General features: G+C 66.8%; 1 protein-coding gene across 1 annotated transcript in view; it reads right to left on the reverse strand.

The window, feature by feature from the left end:
- The window catches only part of CDH15 (cadherin 15, type 1, M-cadherin (myotubule)), a 34,060-nt gene extending 21,446 nt beyond the window's left edge, over nt 1-12,614 (reverse strand). The window contains exons 1-8 of the mRNA XM_012657162.1: nt 12,573-12,614; nt 6,514-6,672; nt 5,941-6,096; nt 5,439-5,583; nt 3,508-3,668; nt 2,536-2,664; nt 1,914-2,099; nt 745-998 (exon numbers count right to left, since the gene is read on the reverse strand). Of these exons, the coding sequence (XP_012512616.1) occupies nt 745-998; nt 1,914-2,099; nt 2,536-2,664; nt 3,508-3,668; nt 5,439-5,583; nt 5,941-6,096; nt 6,514-6,672; nt 12,573-12,614 (1,232 nt within the window). The remainder of the gene's footprint in view (nt 1-744; nt 999-1,913; nt 2,100-2,535; nt 2,665-3,507; nt 3,669-5,438; nt 5,584-5,940; nt 6,097-6,513; nt 6,673-12,572) is intronic.
- Nucleotides 12,615-14,640: the final 2,026 nt, after the last annotated feature.

Here is a 14,640-nt window from a genome sequence, read left to right on the forward strand (position 1 = left end):
GCGCACACACTACACATACACCTCATGCACACACACCCACACAGTACACATACACCTCACGCACACGCATGCACACACATGCACACGCTACAATACACCTCACACATGCATGCACACGCATACACTACACATACACCTCACACATACATGCACACACAGCTCATGCGCACATGTGCACACACAATATACATGTCACGTGCGCACACGCACACCCGTGCACACACAGCCCACGTGGCTCTGCTGCAGTCACCTGGCACCTTCTATGAGTCTTTGAGGCAAGACATCCCCTGTCCCAACTGACAGAGGAGGAAACTGAGGCTCAGCGAGGGTAGGTGAGCTGTCAGGGCCCTGTGGCAACTGGGTGACAGCCCAGACTGAACCCCAGCCCGCACTGGGCCCATGTGGGGGAGACGCGGAGACAGACACAGGGCCAGACGAGGGCGGGATTAAGACGACGACAGCCAGTCCCGGGGGCCAGGGCTGCCAGACACGGCTGGACTCTCAGGCTGGCGGGAACAGATGTGGCGTGTCGGCGTGCACCGGCTGCCCAGCTCCGCCCATGGGGCAGGGCCACCCCAACACGCACGCACAGCCATGTGTGGGACTCGAGACCCCCGGGCCCTCAGAAACCCAGAGACAGACGGCCCCTCCACCCTCCGGGCCCAGGAGCCCGGCGGGGGTAACCGCGGCAGGAGTGGGCAGCCAACCGCCCTCGGCCCCACGCCAGGGCCCCTGGGAGCCCACCTGAGCCTCTGCAGCTGCAGCATGTCGGGGTCCTGGGCAGAGAAGGTGGCCACGGGGGTTCCTGGGGGTGCCCCCTCAGCCAGGCTGGTCCGAAGCGGGTTCTCCTGGAACACGGGGGCCTCGTTGACGTCCCGCACGTGCACGGTGACCCTGGCCTGGCCCCGCTCGGCCCTGGGGGCAGCCGCCTGCAGCGGAGCCTCGTTCTGCACCGACACCGAGAGCTGGTAGAGCTCACGGCTCTCGTAGTCCAGGGGCTGTGGGAGGGGCAGGGCCGGTCACCTGCTGAGGCTCAGGTCTGGGTGCCCAGAGACAGGTCCCGTGGGGGAGCCACGCCTTGGGTCTGTCTTGAGAGCCCTCCTTCCCTTGTTCCCCTTTTTAACCTTAAAAAAATAAAAATTATGCCGGACAAAAAGGCACAAAGAATAATGTAAGATAGCACAGTAAGTACCCATCACTCAAAATGAATTTGCAGGGGTGGTGGGCAGCGGTAAGTGTCCGTGGTTGGGGACAGCCCCGTGCGTCAGGCAGAGCCCACCCGGGGGCTGCTGAGGAGGCGCGGGGGAGGTGTGGCCAGCCTCTGCAGCCAGCAGATTTTAGATGAGGGTGATTATGCTGGGTAACGTGGGTGGGACTCATGCACTCAGGTGAAGACTTTAAGAGCAAAACTGTGGTTCTCTGAGGAAGAAGAAATTCCACCTCCAGACTATAGCAGGGTCCTGCCTGGGTTTCCAGCCGCCCTGCGGATTTCAGACCTGCCCAGACAGACCCCATAGTTGCACGAGCCAAGTTCTTGCAATAAATCTCAATATATCAGTATCTACATGTATATACACACGTGTATCCCCACTGGCTCTGACACGGGTGTGCAGCCGTATTTTTATGTGTGGATCGCATATATAAAGAGATCGAGCGCTGTAAATCTCAGCCGCTGTGTAGGGTGTCCCTCCCACCGCTGGCCCTCTTGCCCTGTGGCCAGTGTGGCCCGGGACCTGCAATCCCAGCGTGCCCAGTCTCGGGCTGGAGCTCCACGTCCGCCTCTGTGCCCTCTCACCGTCCCCGAGGTCAGGGGAGGCTGCCCTGGGGGAAGGAGCCAGGGAGCACGGGACACGGCCGGCGTGGGTTGCGCCAGACCCGGGCAGGGGCGTGGTGTGCGCCAGGGAGCCACTCACCTTCACCACAGACAGCACGCCCTCGTTGGTCTTGGGGTCTGTGCGGATAGCAAACTGCCCGTCGGGGTCGCCTCCCAGGATGCTGAACCTGGCCACCCAGTTGGGGGAGCCCGGCAGGTCCTTGTCCTCCACCTCCAGCCGCCCCACGTCCACTCCGCTGACAGCCTCTGGGGCCTCCATGAAGAACTGGGGAGCCCGGCCCCCGTCAGCGGCAGGGTCGGGGAGCGTGCTGGGGCCCAAGGCACGCGGCCCGGCCCTGACCACGGCGGCCCCTCCCTCCCACCCAGCGCGGCTGTCCCCCACCGGGCGTCCTCCAGATTGGTCTGTTTCGTGTGTTGCTGCCCCCAGGGACCCCGCTCCCCCGCTGTGGGCTCAGTTCCACGCCGGACACCATGGTGTGTGTCATCTTCCCCTTCTGGGGGACCCTGGGGCCTCTCCCAGCTCCTGACTTCATTACATGCTCACGCGTGGCCGGCTCTGGAGACCGCTACCTTGGCCTCGTAGCTACCCCTGCAAAGGTCCTTCCAAAGCAGACCCCGGCCCCACATGAAGCCCCCACCCTCGCCAGGACCCCAAGGGGGGTGGTCCTAAGCAGGGCTGGGGCGGCGGGCAGTGGTGGCACCTCGTCCCTGGAAAACTCCGGGGCATTGTCATTGACGTCGTCCACGGAGATGACGGCTGAGGCGGTGGCAGTGAGGCCGTCTCCGGACATGTCGGCCACCTGCAGGGTCAGGTTGTACACGGCAACCACCTGTGGACACCAGGACATGGGGTCAGAGGATGAGGTGCGCGGGGGGGGGCAGGGCTGGGAGCCCGGCCGTTTGGCGGGCTCGGCCCCCACGGGTGCCAGTGGGTGTCAGGAGGCCACACGCAGCTCTGAGAACCTGTCCTGCTTTCCAGCACATGCGGCCCGGCGACATTGTTGTCAGCCACGGACTCTGCCCCAGCCTATGAGTAGACCAGAGGTCAGTGATGGAGTCGCATCAGCATTTACAGAGCACCTACTGCATACTGGACACAAAGGGGACCCCTGCCCTGGGGGCCATGGTTATAGGCAGGGGTGGAGACGCAAAGGACAAATACCACGTAACACAGTGCGTGGCCTACAGAGCCCCACACAGGTGGCTGTGGGGAAACCAAAGAGGGCTTCCCAGAGGTGCTGACGCAGGGTGGGTCTTCAGGGGCCACGAAGCCTGGCGGTGGGGCAGCGGGGCCTGACACAGGAATGGCGTGCAGAGGGCGGACGGAAGTTAGTGACTCCTGGGCGCGAGGGAGCAGCAGGGCAGTTGCTAAGAGGCCAGGGCGGGGGGCCACTTGGAAAGGCCCTTCCCCCGAGCCGGGGTGCCCCCGCTTTGTGGGCAATGGGGCTGGGAGGTTCTCTGCGAGGCGGGATGGAAACCACACTGAGGGCTGGTCAGGGCAAGTGTGGCCAGTGCCTCTGGCACCCTGTTGCGACCCAGCCTCACCCTGCCCCGCGGGGGCGCACTTACTGTCTCTGCGGGTCAGTGGCTTCGCCCCGTGAGTCTTCACTGCCCGGCCCCCGCACACCCAGCATCAGCCAGTGCCCGGCCCGGCGTCCCGCGCGCCAGCTCACCTCCCGGTCCAGCCCCACTTGCACCGTGCGGATCTCCCCGGTGAGCTCATCGATGCTGAAGAGCTCGGGGTCGCCCTGCTGCAGGATGGAGTACCGCAGGGCCGCGTTGTCTGTCTCGGGGTCGTCCGCATCCGTGGCCTCGGCCTTGGTCACGAAGGTGCCTGGGAAGGGCAGGGAGGCGTGTGGGCCACTGTGGTGGGGATGCTCCGTGTGCACAGGCCCTCGGGTCCGACTCGCCCGGCACAGCTGGGGCCACCAGGTCTTGTCCCCGTCCTGAGACCGGGCCATCGGGTACGGTGTTCCGCCAGAAGCCACCCTGGCGCCTGCCCAGGAGTGCTGGGCAGCCGCAATCCCCGGGGCGACAGAAGACACACGGCATGCAGAGGCCACATGTGACGGGGGGGCTGCCTGCCTGTCGCCCACTTTCCCTCTGATGAGATTTGGGCCTGAGCCACCCCCGGCGCTGGCGTAAGAACATTAAACCGGAGGACGGGCTGCAGGGGCTCCCTGCGGAGCAGCTCTGGGCCAGCAGGTCCTTCCCAGTGTGTCTGTCTCGGGGCCTCGGCCCATCAGGGACTGAGCAAGATAAACAGGAGTGAGCGTCAGCGCTGGCCCAGCACTGGAAGGGTTAAGGGCTGGTGCAAAGACTCAAGCTGCCACCGGATAAATCCACCAAGCCGATGTGGGACCCCAGGTGAAAGCTGTTAGCCTGTTAGCCGGCTTCTCTTTGGCAGAGGCCAGACGCCAGGTTTCTCTGGTCAGAGAAGAGCCACGGATGTGGGCGGGGGATAGAGAGACCCCATGGAGTGGGCTTGGACGTGGGGGTGCCCCTGAGAATGGACGAGGTGTGAGGAAGACAGACAAACGTGTGAACATACCTACGCATACATGTAAACACAGGAGTGCACACGCACACATGTATACGTGTGAATATGCACACTGCCGTGTTCATGCACTCATGCACATACGTGCACACAGACCTACACACGTGTCTGTATGTGCTCGTTCCCCAGCTGTGTCTGCTGAAAGGGCCACAGGCTGCAGCCGGCCAGGTGGCTCCACCGGCCAGCCTGGTGCAACACGAGCATCAGGAAGTGACACTGAGGACTTGGCTGGCAGCCCACACAGATGTGCACGTGTGGAACGCACACAGACCCGTGTGGGGACAGGGAAGTCCCACCGTGTAGCGAGCGCAGGAGGAAGGTGGAGCTCAAACGTCACCTTTTGTAACCATATTAATAACAACCACTGATCGTAACCACGAACCACTAATGGACGCTGAAAAGGGACATTTGCACAAAGGACCCGCCGCAAGACATTTATGATTACAAAGCGAAAACTGTGACCTCACGGGGCGAGCCCGGCAGGTGCCACACGGGACGGACATGCACCAGGACATGGCCTCACTGCCGTGGAACCTGTGCCCAAGGCCGGACCCCAGATCGCATCTGACATACCCAGACTGCGGAGGTTCCATCCAATCCTCAAACCCCGAGCAGGGGCCGGAGTTCACAGTTCACAGTTCACAGGTCACAGTCCTGGGCGCCCTCTGCCAGGCCGTCCCGCGGCCCCCACTGCAGCCACAGAGCCCTGGGCCCGGACCCAGGTGTGGGGGCCCTGCGTGAGGACAGGGTGAGGCTGGGTCTGCCTGTCTCTAGACGCCCCAGAGCAGAAGGGAGAGGTCGTTTGCTTTTGGGGGAGGGGCAGGACCCCCGAAAAAGCCCCGCCCTGAGGCTCCGATTTTTGGATTTGAAATTACACTGAAATAGGAGGACCTTGAGTCGATCTGTGGAAATTCTGTCTCGGAGACTCTTTCTCTTATTTTCAGACTCTCTGAAGGGCTCTGGAATTCCCGTGTAAGGAAAACCTGGGACTTCCGACCCACGCCGAGCCCCTCACCGCAGCCCGGCGGGCGCTGGCTCCTGCCTCACCTGGGGCCGCACCCTCCAGCACGTGGCCCGAGAACGCCTCCTGCAGGAAGGCCGGCCGGTTGTCGTTCTGGTCCACGACCACGATCTCCAGGTCTGTGGGGTCCTCCAGGGCGGAGCCTCCCAGGTCCAAGGCGAAGGCTCGGAGCTGCGCGAACAGAGCGAGGGCGGGCCCTGCCTTGGGACCCTGTGTGATGCCCCACCCCCACCAAACAGGACCGGGGGCATGGAGAGCTGGGTGTGGTTAAGCCCCTCCAGCCTGCTGCAGACCACCTGCCCCTCCCCAGGCAGAACCAAGCCCCTCCTCCACCGGCCTCCATCTGCCCGGCTGTTAAATGGGCGTGTGCTCCCGAACACCTGCTTCCTCGGGCTGCAGGTCCTGGGGCCCGAATCCCTGGCCCCGCCCCACACTGGGGTGCCCGGATCTTGCGGGAGCAGCGGGTTGGTCTGAAGGACACCACACCGGGGACCCCCGAGGGGAAAGGCCGACCGGGCAGGCCCCCACCCTGAAGCGGTCCGTCCGCTCTCGGTCCAGCACGGTGTTGAGGAACACCTTCCCAGTTAGCCTGTCGATGGAGAACACGCCCCGGGGCTCCTCGTCCACGCCCGGCCCCTGGATGCTGTAGATGACGCTGCCCAGCGGCTGCTTGTCGGACTTGATCTGTGGGGCAGGAGACGGGGCTGGGGGAGGCGCTCCCAGGGGAGGGGCGTCCCTGCTCCTCTGCAGCCCCTCAGGCCCTTCCCCAGCCCGGAGCCCCGAGGGTGTCCCCATCCTAAAGCCCCGATCGCAGGCACAGCTCCTGGGTGTCCTGGGACCCTGGTCCCCGGGGACACATTTCAAGCGTGCAGGAAGCTGACGCTGGTACGCTCAGGTCCAGCTAACGTCTGCTCCGTGTCCGGTGAATAAAACCACAGTGAAGCCACTGCCGCAGGCTTGCAGCCTGCAGGGCGCTTGGCGTGCGTGTGGTCCTGGGGGCTGCACTTCGGGCCCAGATGAGAAACCCGGGCTCTGGCCCTGCAGCTCCCGGGAACCTGCTGGGAATGGGGACCCACCGGGTGACCCGGCCCTGCCCCTCACCTGCACCAGGGGGTAGGGGAGGCGCTTGTGGTTCTCGGACACGCTGATCGGGGGGATGACCCAAGCCCTCCGCACGCGGCCCAGCGTTGGCGCCCGATGCCAGGGGTACAGGATGCTGGGCCTCCTCGGCCTGGGGCTGCCCACGGACAGGCCCAGGCTCTGCAACAAAGAGAAATTTGGTCACACGCATGATCTCCGAGAGCCCCAAGTGGAGGCAGGTGCTGGGAGCCGTGGACCCCCCAGGACCTCCCGAGGGTGGAGCCCTTCCCTGGGCCGCGGGTTAGCGCCCCGTGGAGTCCGGAGTCGCGCTTCCACACCACCACGCTGCGTCCAGGGCGCGGGGGCCCACCCCTGTCAGAGCCCTGAGCTGGAGGCCCCAGGGAGCCCAAAGCCACAGCCCCAAGGGTCTGTCCCCAAAGCACCCCCTGTTCTCACCCAGAGCCCCGGGTCCAGGGACCCATCGCAGGGGTGTCACCAGGTGAGTGTGGGCTTGCGGGGGCACCTCAGGGCGCTGTGCCTCTCACTTCCCCGAGGTGCCAGGCCTTGGCCAGGAGGCAGATGGGGCAGGGAGGGCCCCGTGGACAGAGGGCAGCTCCCGCTCCCCAGGAACGTGGGGCTGGGAGAGGCAGAGGCGGCGGCAGTTCCACGTAATGAGTCCTCCCAGCTGCTGGACCCAGCCCCGGAGCCCGCGGTGAAGGGCGTGCTGGGGTCAGCACGGTGGGCAGAAAGTGGGCGCCGGCGGCTCCCCCCACGGCTGGCTCTGTCAGAGGCTGGGGTGGCCCTGGCCGTGCCTGGCTCCTCCCAGCCTGAATTCTTGAGGTTTGGTCGAGTTGCCAGATCAATGCCTGCTCTTGCCGGAAGGGCCCAGAGAGGGGAAGGGTCCCCTGAGGGTTCCTGCTGCCCTCGGCCTGCCGGCTGAGCGCGGACACTTCCCCTGGCCTGGGGAAGGGCGTGGGGTCCTGCTTCCAAATGCCTCTGGGAGCCGGGGGGGTGGTGCCCACGCGAGCTGGGCCAGGGGTCCACGGAGTGGCAGGGACTGTGCCTGCTGGAGGCGGTGCCCCCCCACCAGGGCCAGCCCCACGCAGCCTCTCCACGCGGTTTTCTGGGGATGGGAGCCAGCCGCCAGGTCTCCGATCTGTCTGAGCCCCCAGTTTGCAGCCGACTGGCCCGTGCGCTGCAAGCAGACCGAGTTTGTGGCCACTGGTTTGTTGGGGCCCCTCGGGGTGAGGGTGCAGGGCAGGCGGGTGGGGGGTGCCCAGCAGTGCCCTGGGTTCCTGCGATGGGGTGCAGGGCCGCCTCGGAGGCTTGCGGCGGCTGCACAGCTGAGAGGGCCCCAGACCCCACCCCAGCCTGTGCTGCTCCCCCAGAACCCGGGATCGGTGCAGTCTTCACAGCAGCACTGCCGCTTCCTGGACTTGGGACCCCACAGGCGTGTGCAATGCGCCCCCATCCCCCCGCCGTAGCCCAGTGCCTGGGCGGGGCCTGGGCAGAGTGTGGGCTGCGGAGGGAAGACACAGCTGCGCACCCCCACTTGGGGGTGGGGAGCTTGGGCCAGAAAGGAGGGCCAAGGGGGAGGCCTGCCCGAGGTCCCGTCAGCTCCCATTGCAACCAGATAGCCCCACCCCCGCCCTTCAGATGGGGAAACTGAGGCCCAGAGAAGGGACCCACCCAGCAAGTCAACAGCAGAACTGGTATCAACTCCCAAACACACACTGGCCCCAGGAGGAGACCGCGGTGGCCTGAGGCTGGTGGCCTCAGGAGCAGGGGTACTTTGGGCTGGGGCGGGGGCCGGAGGGAGATGCCGGCGCAGCTGCCAGTCAGGCTCAGTCCTCCCGGCCCCTGCGCTCCACCGCCGGCTCCGCATGCCGTGTGGACGTCCGAGGCTCAGGAGCCCACGGACCCAGTTGGCGCCCGCTCCACCTGCCCTGAGATGGGGCTTCGGGGCTTGGTCCTGTTCCTGCTGTGTCCTGTCCCCAGGCCCACACGCAGCAGGTCCTCACACACGGTGGTAGAATGACAAGTGGCGGTAACTTAAAACTAGAGCCAGCATGCCCTGGTGGCTCTTGGCACCCGGCCGCAGGGCCTGGCCACCTCCTCTGTGGCGTCCTGCGCTGGTCGCCTCACACCTGCATGGGCCTTGGGCATGCAGAGCGGCAGACCCTTTGTAGACAGGAAGTGGAGACAAACAGGGCAGGGCTCCCCAGGCTCCCAGCGCCCCAGGCCGGTGGCCCCACCAGCGACAGATGGTCGCGCTGGCCTCTGTGCCAGTGAAGCAGAAGCCACTTCCAGGGCAGGGCGAGTTCCTGCCAAGTGGAAACCTGCCTGCCCGGCACGCAGCCTGCATCACAGGGTCTGCGTCCAACACCCGGCTGGCGCCGCTCTGCGCCGGGCCTGGGCATGCCTCCCTCTGCCTCTGCCTCTGCCCCCGGGGTCCCCGCAGCCCCTGGGAACCTCCTCGCACAGCTCCAGTGAGAGGTTCAGCCAGGCCGGGCGTCTGCTCAGAGCCACGCAGGCAGAGCCAGGGTCTGCGCCCTAAGCCAGGCCCTGAACCGCGCTCAGAAGGGAACCCCGAGACTTGCAGAGCCTGCCCCGGCCCCGGGCCAGGCCTGGGTGGAGGGCAGGGGACCTCAGGCTCCGGGAACCCCATGTAGCGGAGGGAGAACGGGCCACCCCAGCTGGGGCAGAAGCTTCCGCTCTCTCCCCTGGCCAGCTGCTGCCAAACCTGGGCTGGCCCCTCTCCCCTGCCCCCTGCCCCCTGCCAGGAGTCTTGCTCGGTGCCCCCTGGGTTGGCTCTGGGCCGGTGCTGTCACGGCAGACCCTGGGAATCCTGGGTCCCCGGCCTGTCCACAGCCCAAGTTCACGAGGTCAGCGGAGGCCGCAGAGCCTTGGCAGGGCCCCGTCGCACAGATCAGAGGCGCGGTGGATGTGGGCAGGCCAGCCACAGCCGACCCGGCTCTCGAGGGCGTTTGCCCAGCTGGTTCTCTGTCCTCCCAGCCCTCCCCTTCCCAGAAGACGTGGCGGCTGGAGGGAGGGCCTGGGTGCCGCCCTGGGGAGGCCAGGACATCCGGTGCCTGGGACAAGGCCCCACCGCCACTGCCAGCTCACACGGACCCCACACGTGGGGGTACAGCACAAGACGGGGAGGGTGGACCTCGTGGGTGTGGGCTCTGGCACCCCTCCTCCCTGTGCCCCCCAAGCTAGGCCTGACCCTGGAACCCCTTCCCCAAAGGGGAGGCCCAACGATACCTCCAAGTTCATCCTTGACCCCCGCCCTTAACCACGGACTCAGAGAACCAGCTGGAAGCCAGGCTCTGGGACTGAACTTCCCACTCCGCACCCTGCACGGCGACAGGTGCTTTGCCACCATAGGCTGGGCCTGAGCCCAGGTAGCGGTGCTGGTCTCTGGGGTGGCGGGATTGACACTGAGACCAGGTCTCCCGCGTTGGCACCAAGGTCCTGCTCCCTCTCTGCGGTGTGGACAGAGCTGGTGGCTCTGCTGGGCTCCAACAGCCCTTGGTGAAGGCTGAGTGGCAGAGCTTGCCGCCTGCCCCCCACCCGCAGCCCCCCGCCCGGCTCAAGGGTCGGGCTTGGGGAAGGGGCTCTGGGGCTGCCTCACACTGCGCTCCACCCACTTTCCAAGGAAAGCCGCTTCCAGAGTCCAGGAACGTGCCTGGTGGGAGGGTGGGTGGGGCTTGCTTGGGAGGGGGCAAGAAGTCCCCGGCCTGGACCCCTCCCTAGGCTGGAATCCGAGGCCACCGCTCCGGACGGCACGCCAGGAATGGACCCAGCTGTCGGCCAGGCCCAGCGTGGCCCCAGCGTCCCCCCTGCGGGCCCCGCCCTCTCCAGCTGCTGTGGGCTGGGGGGAGCTGGTGAGCAGGGGTGGGGGAGGGGAGGGATGGGGCAGCTGTGCCCTCCCATCACCGCCCGGCCGTCGCTGACGGCACAGACCCCGCTGGCCCGGCCCTGGAGGAGCCAGCGCACCCTACAGGGATGTCCTTGCCTACAAGGCCGGGGATGCTGCGGGGCCCTGTCTTTTTCCCAGAGACCAGGTGGCTCCCCGAAGCCCAGACGCAGGTGTGGGGGCCTTTCCCAGCCCACGGGGGGCCCCTCAGGTGGGTGCCAGGGGTTGGACCAGCAGCCAAGGGTGGTGGGGCTGTCAGGGGCCCACTGGGAAGACACGGTCCTCACCCGTCCCCCATGTTCTGGGACCCAGTGGGCGTTAGAGGTGAACGGGCAGGAGAGGCCAGAGCCTCATCCAAGGCCGCCATGCAAGCCGTGGACGGGTGCAGAGCTTCTGCCCAGGGCCTCCTGAGACAGCCCGGCTGGGCCAGGCCACCGCCTGGGGGCTGACGGAGGTCAGGAAGGAGTGCCCAGGTGGCCACAGAACCGTGTGCCAGGACAGAGGACAAAAGTCTGGCAGCCCGGGTGGGTCGGGGAGGGGTGGCAAGGTCCTGACCGACATATTTCGGTGGTCCGAGCTAATTTGAGCCATGGCAGCCCCCACCGACCCCCCAGCCTCCAGCTGTCGGGGGGCGGGGATGGAGGAGTATTTGATGATAGCCCTGGGGAGGGAAGTGGGGGGAGGGGCGCCCTCCAGGAGGAAAGGAAACCCGAGAGGGATCTAGCCCCCCCCACAGTAGAGTCCACCCGGGGCCTGATGAAAGGTAGACACCCCCAAACCCAGAAGAGCAGGGTCGCCAGGAATGTTTCCACGGCGCCAGCTCCCGACGCGCCCAGGGCAGGGCTAGGAAGAAATGCTGTCCCCGGGGCCTGTGGGTCCCAGGAGTGAGGGGTCCAGGCCCTGCAGAGGGGGTGGTGAGTGTGCCCACCGCACACGGCTGCAGGGGTGCAGGCCGTGGGCAGCTGTGGCGGCAGGGCCACTGCTGCCAAGCGGGGGCTGTGGACGCCCAAAGGCAGGGGTGGAAGTGGCTGGAGCCGAGGGTGCCCTGGGGGACCGCTGCTGGGGGGTCTGGCTGGCCAGGCACCTGGTTGGCACCAGGAGCTGAAACTCGAGCTGGCTGGCTGAGCCAGGAGGCCCGTGGGAATTAGGGGGACTCATGAACCCGCTTTGGTGGAAGCTGGGAAGGGACTCACCCCCTCGCCACTGTCCAGCTCTGCCTGACCACCCTAGAGCCACGATGCCCAGTGGTGGCCATTTAAGCTCATTATCTGTTAAAGCAGGAGGCCAGGGGCCGTCCTGTTACACGTGAGGACGTCCCAGCCACGGCCAGGCCCTGTGCTTGGCTAGGCCCAGACCCTGTGGCAGGAGCCATGGGGGCCGTATCCTCCACCCTCAGGTCCCCAGGGCCTGAGGGGACGTGGCCCTGTCCAGGGAGTGCCCGCAGTGGGGCGCGGGGGGGTCAGAGGCCTGTGCCTCCTCCCGCCCTGTCTGTTCCCACATGGTGAAGACCAGGGTACCAGGGGTCCAGAGATTTGGGGGGGCAGCTGCTGCCGTCTGCAGGTGGACACAAAGGCTGGGACGTGCCAGTGCGGGGTGCGTGGGGGGCCCTGGCTCCCACGGGCGCTCCCACAGAGGAACTTCAGAGTGTGGGGCCTTCCCGGATGGCAGAGCCCGAAGCTGCCCTGCTGGCCGGGAGCGTGGCGGGGGCGGGGGCCCGGACACCACCCAAGACCACAAGGATCAGAGTGAGCTCGGGACAGTCAAGGAGTCCCTAAGGACCCCCAGTTCCCCCAGCGTGGGGGTTCCCTGCCACCCCCTCTCCCTGCCCCCACCACAGGACTGCAACACCCAGGCCCGGCGCGGTTGGGGGAGGCTCTGCCCGGTCCCCCCAAGGGAGGGCGGCCTGTTGGTTGGCTCCTGCTGTCCTCCGCTGGGCTCCCCAGTCCTGGGGCGAGTCCCCCAAACTCTGTCCAGGCGGAGGCGGGTTACACTCCCTGCGGAGCCCACCTGCCTGGGCGCGGGCACCCTGCCCCACAGTGCCTGGGGCCCCAGCCCAGCTCCCACCCGGGACCCTCAGCCCACAGGCCCCCGGGCGCTCGGGACGGTCCTGGGGAGACGCGGGCGGGAGGCGGGGACCCCGCGGGCGCCGATGCCTTACCTGGGCCAGCAGCCCGAGGACGAGGAGCAGCGCGGCGCCCATGCGGCCGGCGGCGGTGCGGGTCGCGGGCAGCGGCTCCAGCCTCCAGCCGGGAGCAAACCGGCGAGCGGCTGAGTGACAGCGCGGGTGCGCGGGCGGGGCCGGGCAGCATGTGCGCGGGGGGCGGGGCCGGAGCTGAGTGACAGCCCGTGGGAGGCCTCTGACGGGGCCGGGGTCGGGGCGGGGCGGGGCCGAGGGCTGAGTGACACACTTCGGAGGCCTCTGGCGAGGCCGTGCGACAGCACGTGCAGGCGGGGCGGGGCCTCTGGTGGGGCGGGGCCGAGGGCTGAGTGACAGGGCAGGTGCGCAGGCGGGAGGACTCCGGCCGGGCGGAGGGCCGCGGTGCTGGGCTCGCGGAGCCGAGAGAGGGGACGAGGACTGCCAGAGACTGCGTGGGTCAAGGGGGTTCGAGCCGGGGATCAGAAAGGAATCGCTCCTTCTTCGCTGCGCTGTTCCCGGAACTCCCTGGCCCACTCTGGCCTCAGGGCCTTTGCACCGCTGCTCTTCCCTGGCGCTGACTCGGCCTTCCTGGAGGCAGCTCCTTCGTGCTTTCAGGGGTTTTGTCTCGCGGCACGTCCGAAGCGTGTCTCTTACGGGTCCGCTGGCTGTGTCCTGCACTGGGTCGGACCCAGACGCGGCCAGTGCCCGGGCCGTGGGTGCAGGGCGAGGTGCAGGCCCTCCCAGGCTGCAGTGAGCATGGTGAGCACCAGCAGCCGCCCGGGAATGTTGGGGGGCCCGGGGCGCCCACCCGTCCCACAGCTTTAAATGCCACCATGAGCTGGGGACTCCCTAGCTGGTGTCTCAGCTGAGGCCACTGGACACCTCCATGTCGTTCACCCTCCTCGCCCCCCTGGGTCAGTGTCCCCACTCCGGCCACCTCCTGCCCCCCCTTCGACTCATTGCTCCCCAAATTTTCTCCGTCCACTCGCCTCCTCCGACGCCTCGTCCCCTGAGGCCCACCGCCTGGAACACCCTCCTCCCCACAGTCGCCTACGGGCTGGACTCACCCCTCCCTGCCCAGTTCAGGCCGCCCCTCCTCCCGCAGCCCCCTCCCCGCCCCTGCCAGCCCATTCCCTCCTCCTCTGGCCTCCTCGTGGGTGCGGCAGTGATTTGGTTACATATTGTGCCTGCTTTCCTCAGGCCCTGCGCCCTGGGAGCGCGTGTGCACACGTGCGTGCATATGTGCGTGTGTGCACGTGTGTGTAAACGCGTGTCGTGCACCTCAACACCCGCTCCCGCAGGGCCACTGCACAGGACGGGAGCCCTGGAGGGAGGGTGGGGTGGGGAAGGGCCCCGGGGACCTGTGTGCTGCTTGCTTTGGAGCAGGTGGTGTGGGGTGTGGCGCCTGCTCAGGCTCTGCTCCCCTCTCCAGATCAGGGGTGGCTGTGCAGGTGCTGGGCCATCTGTGCCCTTGGCCTGCTTGGATGGGGCCAGGACTGTCCCTGGCACTCGGGGCTCCAAGATGCGGGAGGGTGGAGGACCCCTCCATCTCCAGGCTTGGAGGCCCCCAGGGTTAGGGGAGTAGCCCTTTGGGGACCACCCTCCTGCCTCTGAGGCTAGGGACCTCAAAACTGGGGGTGCAGCAGGCCCCTGAATGTTTTGGGTTTCTGCCTCGCGGTGCTAGTGTAGGGATTAGGGCTGGGGTAGAAGGGAGTGCCCCCTGCCCAGAAAGAGGCTTGGGGGAAACTACTCTCGGGACCCCTCCCCCCATTTTCCACTCTGCCTCCACCTGGCTTTTGACCATCTGCCTCCCACCTACCTGAGGAGAGAGACAAACCCTTCCTCCAGGGCTGTGGGGGTCCCGGGATAAGCTGGCAGGGTCCTGGGTGAGCCCCAAGTGCTCAGGCTCTGGGGGAGGTGTGGTCCTGGCTGGACCACCAGCCTTCCAGTGAGAGACCCTCCCCGACAAGGTGCCTAGGGCAGATGGGAAGCCCTGGGGCCAGCCCTAGCTCCGGCCTCAGTTTCCTCTTATGTCAAAGGAGGGGGCCGGCAGCAGCTGGGCTCCATGAGTCGGGTGAGGGTCCACTTC

Source organism: Propithecus coquereli, unplaced genomic scaffold, assembly GCF_000956105.1.
Source record: "Propithecus coquereli isolate 6110/MARCELLA unplaced genomic scaffold, Pcoq_1.0 Scaffold531, whole genome shotgun sequence".
NCBI lineage: Eukaryota > Metazoa > Chordata > Mammalia > Primates > Indriidae > Propithecus > Propithecus coquereli.